At 36.0% G+C, this 10,018-nt stretch overlaps 1 protein-coding gene across 1 annotated transcript; it reads left to right on the forward strand.

Moving 5' to 3' along the window:
- Nucleotides 1-489: 489 nt before the first annotated feature.
- Nucleotides 490-7,072, forward strand: LOC129804990 (uncharacterized). Its single transcript, XM_055852791.1, has 6 exons — nt 490-959; nt 1,073-1,447; nt 1,515-1,698; nt 5,956-5,987; nt 6,048-6,437; nt 6,493-7,072. The coding sequence occupies exons 1-6, from the start codon at nt 573-575 to the stop codon at nt 6,913-6,915; spliced, it is 1,791 nt and encodes a 596-aa protein (XP_055708766.1). The 5' UTR covers nt 490-572; the 3' UTR covers nt 6,916-7,072.
- Nucleotides 7,073-10,018: the final 2,946 nt, after the last annotated feature.

The following is a 10,018-nucleotide window of genomic DNA, read 5'->3' on the forward strand; positions in this document are numbered from 1 at the left end:
CCATTAGACAGAAATATTGTTGAATGATTCCTAGTAACGAATTTTCAAGGTCATAAGTTGAAAAGACACTAGAGAGCGCATTTATCAAGCGAATGGGGTCATGTTTGGGCTCGTTGGAAAGGTCTTGGAATATTCTATAAAACTGAACCGCTTTCAATTGGTTTTGAATCGGTAATGAACCGGTTCATAACTGATAAATAATTTTTATACGAAATTAAATTAAACTACTTCTGAGGTGTATTTTGGGAAATATTTTGAGTGATTTATAAATCGGATCAAATCGGTTGTGAACCGGTAATGAACCGGTTATTTACCGATGAGTAACTTTTTGTTCGAATGTAATTTTTATTACTCTCTAAACTTTTTTGTATAACCAACCTATTGTTTTTTCAATAGTCGTAAGAAATTTATATGATCTTTGAAGGGTTAACACTGTCCCAAAATCGTTGCCCTTCGAAAGATAACTATGAAGTTAGCTTGAGTTCTTGTGTGTATGTGTCCGCGTGTGACATCAAATGTCAATGTGTAGTGTATTTTGTGGTTGGATGAGTATTTAACAAAAATTCAAAACAATGAATTATGATATAGAATTTGTGGAGTTTTCTGATGAAGAGACGGAGGAATTTAGAGACATGTCAGATCCTGATGATGGCGACATCCTATCGACCATCAAAAAGGAAGCATGTGTCGGTCCGGATGTTTATATGGATTCGCATGACATCCTTCCTGATACCCATGAACCGGATTCAGATCCTGAAGGAACTGTGATGAGACTGTTCAGGTTCTGGGGACTCCAGACAAAAGCCACCGAGAGATTATTTTTCTGTGGCATTAAAAGTGAACGACTCCTCCGCTTAATGCACCATCATCATATTGATAGCATCTTCTCGCAGGACGAGCTCATCGGGGACAAAATCCTATTCACCTATAAACTGCAGGAATGGAGGCTGAAGCAGAAGGTAATAATTTGTTGAAACGGAATTTTTAATAATGAACTATTTTGATGATTTTGATAGAGCTCTTTAAAATAGTAACCGGGTAAATCAATTAGGATTTTCTGCTTTGCTTTCAGTGTTATCCTTTGGGATGCTGTTCCATGACTTGCGTTCCTTCAACCCAATCCACCTCATTGACTTCAGACATTCCAGAAACACGTTCTCTCTTAGGTTCTTCCTTCCTCAATTCCCACCAAAAAATGCCTCAAAAATCTCAATCTCAATCCTCAGAACTTGGAAACTTCAACCTGAAGAGAATCCTTCAAAAAACAGCCACAGGGCAGCAAGTTCTGACGAATTATGCAAAAAATGGTTTCTTGGTATCCAAGGAACAGTCTTACCTAGCTCATACTATCATTGATTACCATTTTATTACCAACAAGAGAATGTCTCCATCCTTGCTCTCCCAGTACGCAGCTGAGATCATTAAGCTGTTCCCTTCTGAGACAATTGTAAGTTCACTTCAATTTTCAGCCTCTTCGAATTTCCTTTTGAAAAAAAAATCGTTTTATGTTTCAGGGAACTTACTACGTTCCTCGGAATATTCAATTGAAAAAGAATCCAACCGGGAAATTATACGACAGATACAGGAATAGGTTGTACAATCTGAAGTTGTTCAAGAACATGGAATCAGCACCGAAGAAGACTACTCCTGGAGAAAACAAGAATCCACATCCTATTCAGGTTGTCCTTCCTGAAAATGGTAAGTTTATGATTTTTAGCTTTGTCTAGGTGTTGCTAAACTTCGCGATCGAATTGGATGAAATTAGAGCTCGATGGGATTCTTAGCCCCAAAATTCAATTCACAATCGAATTTTCTCGGATTTCGAGTTGCAAACGCTCCGCGGTGGTCTGTAAAGGATATCAGATACCATAGCCTTATCTGGACTTATCACTGGTTTTTGGCTCTCATTTTGAGGATAAAATTATTTAAGAATTTAGATTTGGATATTCCTATATCAATCATATTAACTCTTTCGCGTCATACTTTTATTCAACAGATGAATTCATGTAAAATTGAGTTTTTCCTAATGCTTTATGATCAAATATAATAGTTCAGAGGAAAAAAAATTCCATTGCGTGAAAACTCCGAAAAACCCTTGGTCATATATGACCCTATTGTCCTCAAGGGAAGTGTACATACCATTTTCAAAATCTATATCACGGGCTTAAGAGTTTTTTTTTTTTGCTTGAAGTTATTAATTTGGCTAAAACCATGGAAAATTGGATTGTTTTGATGAACACTGTACTCTTGGTGTTCAAGGAATCTTCCTGGTAATCCCTTGAACAGTCTCTGTCACAATATTTTGAGTGGTATTTGGCAAAAATAAACTTATCCACATTATTTATTCACACACAATACAATTGCACAATATGAGACGCTTGCAGAATACTCTAAAATATTGCAAAATATGTTATAATTCATCAGATATAAGATGAAATGTCCAGGAGCGAGATGTCCCACCTGCATTTCACAAAGAAAAACAATGTTCCAACCACATTTCGCTATAGATTTGGGACGAAAACACTGTTACCCTTGGGGACAGTAGGGTCATATATGACCCGGAAAATTCTACACGCTTTTCTGGAAAATTGAGAGTAGTTTATTATATCAAAATATGCAATATAAAGCGTGTCCCAGATTTAAATACCTAGAAGACAAATGACTCTCATTAAAAAACTATAGTACATACAGTAGACTCTCTCAAATTCGGGCATATAGAACCGAAATGTCAGCCGAATTAGACAGAAATTCGGGCGACATGTGCATATAGATATTGAGTTTACACACTGATATATATCGTAAATTGCATGAAAATCCCTCAATAATGCAAAATCACATCAAAACTAAGACAAACCATGCTAAATTTGAGCATATTTGATAATCATAATCAAACTTGAAAAATGACAACAAACTTTTTTCAAATGTAACCGCTGCCCGAATTAAAAAGTAGACCGATCTTAAAAGAGCCGAATTTGCGAGAGTCTACTGTATAAAAATACTATTTATATTTCTTGAAAGGGTATTTCATTGTGATTCAAACCCACTTTATGGTTTTTTATTCAAGCGGTTTCTCCGCGAAATCTTCGTACCATCTTCTTTACCCCCCTCCGAAGGCTCTAGACAAGGTCGTCCCCACGATCTCTGACGACTTTCTTCCACTTTCGTGCGAAGTCCTGCAAACCTTTGGCTGCATTAGCCTTCTTCTTCAAGTCTCCTTTCATAATTCCCCAGTATTTCTCAATGGGGCGGACTTCTGGAGTGCAGGGCGGGTTGACCTTCTTATCTACATATTTGACATTGTTGTTGGCAAACCATTCCAGGGTGGCTTTCGCGTAATGACATGATGCCAAATCAGGCCAAAATAGAGGAGGACGAGGAGGACACTTTGATACAGTGGCAAAAGTCATTTTTGGAGGCACTCTTTAATGTAGATATCCACGTTCATCGTCCCTGTCACAAAAAATTCTTCGCTGCGACGTCCACAAGAGCAGATTGCCATCCAAACCACATATATCTTCGGGAACTTGTCGTACTCTTCGAACCTGTACTTGCTGGCTACACCCGTACGAGTCTTCGCCGTGTAAAACTGTTTGCCGGGCAACTGAGTAAATTTACCTTTTACGACAGTTTCTTCGTCCATCAAAATACATCCTTGAAAGCCTTTCAAAACTCGATCACTCAGATTTCTCGACCACGTTTTGGCACTTTGCTTCTGCTTTTCCGTGCGATGGGGAGCAGCTTGAGCTGTGTACGTTATCAATCTGTTATTCTCTTTGATTCTCTGCACTAAGCTCTTGGAGATACCCAGCTTTTTGTCCACATCTCTGACTGAAAGGCAAGTTTGCTTCTGGAAAAGCGCCAACACTCTTCTCCATCCTCTTTCCTACAGCTCCAGGTTTTCTGCCACATCCTGTCTTTTGAACAACCGTCTTGAGTTCCTTGAAGCGTAATATAACCCTTCGCACCGTGGATGGACACTTTCCGGTGATCCTTCCGATTTTAGAATAGCTCGCTTTTGGATTCTTTAGGTACGTGTCCACGATCAATTTGCGCAGGTTCTCCATTTTTATCACTTTTCTCAGCCAAAACACAACCTTTTTCAATATGTTTTTCAGAAATGAAAAGCTGACGAAATTCTCTTGAAACTTCAAAAAAAAAAAAAATTAAAACAAAACTCAATTCCTATTGTGACTAACTTCATGTCGAAAACTTGGATTTAAATCCAGGACACGCTTTACAATCTTTGGATATCCTATTTTGTGTTTATAAAGAACTTTTTGCTGAAAAAAATAAATTAATATAAAAAATTTTGAAAAAGAAAAGTCATTTCACAAAGTTCGAAATTAGTGATTTTTGATCTCAAATATTTTCTTTTCCTGAATATCTGAAATAAAATTAGCCAAGAATCTTACATCCTTCTATTATGATGTCATGCACAAACAGATAGATTACAATTAATGTAAATAGTCCAAAAAAAAATTTTTTACCCGGGTCCTATATGACCCTAATGCCGCGGAAGAGTTAACAGTACGATTTTTTTTTCGATTTTTGGCGCAACTTTTTTCAAAAAAGTGATAATTTTCAGCCACTTTTTAACATGTTTTATACTATAAAATCCGTCAAAATCAATATTTCTAAAAACCCTCATGTTAAGCGCAAGCCAACTATATCAAGAAGAAGTCTGCAAAGTTTTCCGAAATATCGGATCAGGCGTTTTGGAAATATCTTGACAAACGGTTTTGAAAATGGTGTTTTGAGAAAATCGTGTTTAAAGTTTTACAACAACATACGCGCGCGGCCAAAATGCATAACTAAAACATGTTGCGAGTGCGAGTTTTATTTGTTCAATTTTCTTATTATGTTCATTTAGTGCCATCGAGTATGAGATAAGGTAATACCGTAAAGGAAAATTTGCGTAAGAATTGCAATGAAAATGCGTAAATTAACGAAATACGGTGAGGCTACGGCGAGCATTTTATTGTCAATGTGATTCTACCCTAAAATGTAACTTTAGATGACTGTGGAAAAAAAAACATTTTTGGGTGACCAAATCGTCCTTAACCCTTTAACGATGAGACACTTTTTACAGACTGAAAATCAACAATAAAAATTAAACTGAGAAACACAATCAATGATAAGTCTTACATCTAACTTTGGAAAATCCAACAGAGTCTGATTCGGTGTACAGTAGAGTCTCGCTATAGGCTCGCTCTATAGTCCACAATTTATCGACCGTTGATTTCAAAACATTGATTTTAAGTTAGGTTATGTTTTTCAGTATGCGAAATTCATAATTATTTTAATATTTTTGGCAAACTTTATTAAGTAGTTGTGATAATTGTGATCCACAATGACACAAGTACCACAAAGACAAGTACCACAATCGCAAAGAAAGTGGAAGCCGTCGAGCAATTTCACTTCAATACTAAAAGTCATTGATAATTTTAAAAAATTACATGGACTATAGTGCGACCCAAGTGTCAAATTTGAAACCAAATATGGACTATAGCGAGACTCTACTGTATTTTGTGCTTCTGGACAAAAATAGCCCGAAAATTTAAGTAATTTTTCTGACAATACCAATGAATAATATTTTTTCGCTTTAATTAAAAATATTACGTATGAGTATTGTAGTTTTTATTGCCAAAAGGGTTTTGCTTATGAAAGTATAAAAAATAAGTAAAATCAATTATGAATTTGAGAATTTAAAAATTCTCCATTTTTGAGCTTAAATTTTTACTACATAGCAAGTAGCTAGGAGACTTGCAAAAAATATTCTAGATTCCTTCAACCTTCTACTTTACAATTATGTAGAGACATAAGAAAAAAATGACTTTGGGTAGTCAGGAAAAATTATTTTCTTTATGGGACACCGGTGTTCCAATCGTCCATAAAGGTTAACTCTATATTTTTTTCAAATATTTTTTTTTCTCAACGACTGAATTTTCTACGCAGTATCCCCTGCGGCTCCAGTGGATGACCAGAATGTAAGACCTTTTGTGATATTGAGGTAAAAAAATGGGAAAGTAAAAGTTATTATTTTTAAGGAGTTAACGGCCGAATACGATGACCCATCTACTGAAAGTTTCGCAATAAGTTTCAAAGAAGAAGGAAACTCGTGCAATAATTCAGTTTCTGAAGATACTGAGAGGATGCAGCTGGTGGAGTCTGGCGAGGTCCAAAGTAATGGTTGTGCAATTGATGAAATTAGGGATCTCAAATCTCAACTGCGGCAACTGACAAGGAAGATGACACAGATGCAGACACTTGTACAAAAAGTTGGATCCTTACAAAATAAACCTCAAGTAAGCCTGGATTTACCTTCTGATACCGCTGAGGGTCGATTGGTTAAAGAGGCCTTTCCTCTGAAGTGCTATGAGAAAATGCAGTTAGTTGAAGAGCAATTGGAAAGCAATGATAACTTCTACAATGAAATGGTAAGAACAGTCGGTAAAAATATAAGGTATGGCTTTGCAATTCTAAGATTTTCAGGTTAAACATTTTGACATAATTTGCGGATCTTCGATTGGTGTCGCAGGAATTGGTACTGGGAAAAAATATAGCTATATACTTTGTGATCACTTCTTTGATCGTCAGTTCTTGACGTCATTCACATGGACAGGAAGCACGAGATTAGAACAACCAAAAAGATCTATGCGTGACTTTAAACAAATTCTCATATCGTTTCTGAGGATTATCAACAGTTCAGATGCCACTTTCAACATGATTGATTTGGAGGAATTCTTCAAATGCGTCCTGAAGAATTCAAGGAAAAGGGCAGAGTCGTCAGAAAGCATGAATCGTCGAATGTCAGCTCCTAAAATGAAGAAAAAGAAAAATAATGATCTCAATGAACTTGATGGTTATGCCTTTGAAATTCATGCTGCGATGAAACACGAAGAAGAAATTATTTGAATATTAAACAAATCTTGAACGATTTCACTGGTTTCATAACGCTTTGTAAATAAAATTTTAGTTTAAAGAATTGAAGACTGGAAAAAATAATTTGAATTAACTGTACCATTTGATGGAATAATTCTAAAATATCTTAAAAAATAAATAAATAAAATAAGTAAACTTATAATGCTTCATTTATTGAACTATTCCGACTATTCCTCAATTTTGAGATAAATCTTTAGGCTTTAAACTTTGAACCTTTGGTCAATATTGACATGAAATTCTCAAAATCATCTAGGGGAAAGTGCTCTCCCTTCGAACGTTCATGCCTTTGAATAATGTGAATTTCTTTTGTATTTCGTAAGAGATTTACACTAAATTATCATGGAATTATCAACAATTGATGATAAGCCAACTAATATTTAATAGAAATGTGTGTAAGTCTCTTAGGAAAACTAAAAGAAAATTCACATTATTCGAAGACATGAACGTTCGAAGGGGGAGTACTTTCTTACTATGTATTATGCTGCAGCAGAGTGGACAGTATTTTGATAAAAAACGGCCAGTAAAACTTAAATATGGTAAGTATAGAAGTAAAAAGGAAATTTTACATTATTTGTAAATGCCAAATATTGTGAAACATTTTTAAATGTAGGAGAAACATCCCCTGTTTTGTAAAATGCGCGTATGTCGTTACAACTTCGATGCTTCATCTGAAAAATATTTTGTCATTATTTACTAATTACCGGTTCACTCAAAAGATCCCCAAAAATTACTCAGGAGTTCAAATAAAAGGTTTTCAAATAAAAATTACTATTTATCGGTTCATTACCGGTTCATTGCCCATTTGAACCGCTTCCGACTTATCTGAAAATCCAAGACATTTTTAACGAGCTCATAACATAACTCCATTCCGTTGAGAAAATGAGGAGAATGTTAACGATCCTTGGATCGACTTATGGGGGGGGGTCCCCCGAAGGTCCCAAGTCGCTATCTCTTACTGTTTAGCCTCTAGAGCTGGCGACAGCCGGACAGACAAACCGACAAACAGCGTGACGACATTTCTCAGAAATCATCTGAAACGTGAAGATTTGTTGACAAAAGTAGTCTTCGAGGAGTGAAAGGTGGCAATTTTGGGGGGGGGGGGTGAAAAAATCGAGAGATTATATATACTGCTCTCTCCGTGGAGTTCCAGCAGTAAAAAAAACCATACCAAAACAAGAAATTGCTTAAGAAAAGTAGGTTTCAGAACTTTTTAGCACTCTTGGATTCACTTTTTTATTTATTCGGAACAAATAAAAAAGTAAATCCAAGAGAGGTAACCATTTACGGGTATATTACCGAGTCGGGTTGGAAATTTCAAGATCTTTGAAAAAAATCCAAATTTAAGCTAATCGATTAAAAGAAAATGCCCTCCAATGCGGTTAAACTGTGATCTTCGAAAATTCGATATCGAAATGGTTTTCGAATATAGTTGTCCAAGGTGTAAAAATTCTTCGCTTATGGGATTGTCCTTTAAAACTTTTTCCCTCTAAATTCTATAGCTCAACAAGAGGTACTGGTCTTAATTAAATATATACTGCAAAATCATTCTATCTCTTTGTCATTTCGTTTTTCTTGCTGTGATTTTGCTAAATTCTCATTTTATGTACTAGTGTCTTTCTTTGTAACACAATATAATAACGAGCCCTATCGTCATCATAATTTTCAACCGGTTATTCCTACTGGGGTCGCGGACCCATAACATCTAATTTACCAACCCACGTCTGTTGATCATTCGTCATTTCAGGAAGATGTTCGGGTACGATCTCAAGGTGTGCCAAGGCAAGATCCTGAATTTGATTCAGCCATCTTGTCCTAGGTCTGTCCCGAGGTCGACGTCTCCTCACAATGTCTTAGCTTATCAGGGGAAGCTTTATTCATTCATGAACGTGGCTATACCATCAAAATTTTGATCTCTCATCACGAAGAAGTATCATGGATTTTAAGTTCCTCACGAACGGCTACGTTCCTCGCCCGGTTTCGGCGAGTGATACTCGTGATTTTACTGTTTTGGTCATTACCCAAATCTCATTACCATGGGATAATAGCAATGAATACAATTTTGAAGACCGATAATTTAGCCAAACGACTAAGCTCGGCCTATCTCACTACGCTTCTGCCACGCTACCTCAATACTACAGATTAACAGATGCCTGTAGGGGAATTCTGAAATTTTCGTGGCATTGTCACGAGTTCGAAACCGTGGCATTGTTGAGCTCGAAACCTGACAATGCCATACGAGCGTTTTTTGTCATATCATATGAGTTCGAAAATGCAATTCACTGAATTTTTAATGAAATCCCTTACTTTATGATTTTGTGAAAATTCAGTACATCTTGGTTGATTGGTTTAACAAAATTCATTGTCATTTGAATTGCCAGAAATCTCAAATATGTGACTTCTGACATTGCTACGTGAGCTGAAATCGCAATGTCACGGCTACAGAATCGCATTTTCGAAAATGTTCTCCTAAGATTCGAACCCAATTTGTCATATGGCATTGCCAGAGCGTTACAGAATTCCCCTCCGGTCGATCCGTGACGAGAGTTTTACCTCCATCCTATCATCAGTCGTGAAAAACACCCCAAGATTTTTGAACTTCTTCATCTATTTCAATGAGATACCATTAACATGTAGAGTGCACTGTACAGGTCTTGCTGATTTTCTATATATTTCGGACCTAATTTTTTTTAATATATTTCCTAAAATTTATGCAATAGCGTTTTTTCAAAATAATTCATATCTGTTGAACATATGAAATCAGTTCGGTTTTAGAATTATATGATTAGTTTTTACTGAAGAAATTAATTTATTAAAAAAAATCTCATGGGGTAAAAAGTAGCAGAATTCATAGGCTTTATTTTCAGTCCTTCTTTACTGCCTTCTCCAAGGTAATAGAGAGATTTTTCTTGTCCAAAACAGCTTCTGAAAAGTGATTTAAAAAACACATTTCAGCCTGAAAGAGGAATCAAGATGCTATTTTTTATCCTAGGTCAGTTAATATTTGCCCCATAATTCATTTTTTAGAGGCTATAATAATTATGTTAATGAGGAGATGGTTTCCTTAATAAATTGCGGA

Source organism: Phlebotomus papatasi, chromosome 2 (genome assembly GCF_024763615.1).
Source record: "Phlebotomus papatasi isolate M1 chromosome 2, Ppap_2.1, whole genome shotgun sequence".
Lineage (NCBI taxonomy): Eukaryota > Metazoa > Arthropoda > Insecta > Diptera > Psychodidae > Phlebotomus > Phlebotomus papatasi.

Excerpts from the sequence above, each read along its gene's own strand:
- LOC129804990 (XM_055852791.1), top strand. The coding sequence starts at position 573 with ATGAATTATGATATAGAATTTGTGGAGTTTTCTGATGAAGAGACGGAG. Across the intron at positions 960-1,072 it reads AATGGAGGCTGAAGCAGAAG|TGTTATCCTTTGGGATGCTG; the intron begins GTAATAATTTGT and ends CTTTGCTTTCAG. Across the intron at positions 1,448-1,514 it reads TGTTCCCTTCTGAGACAATT|GGAACTTACTACGTTCCTCG; the intron begins GTAAGTTCACTT and ends TTTATGTTTCAG.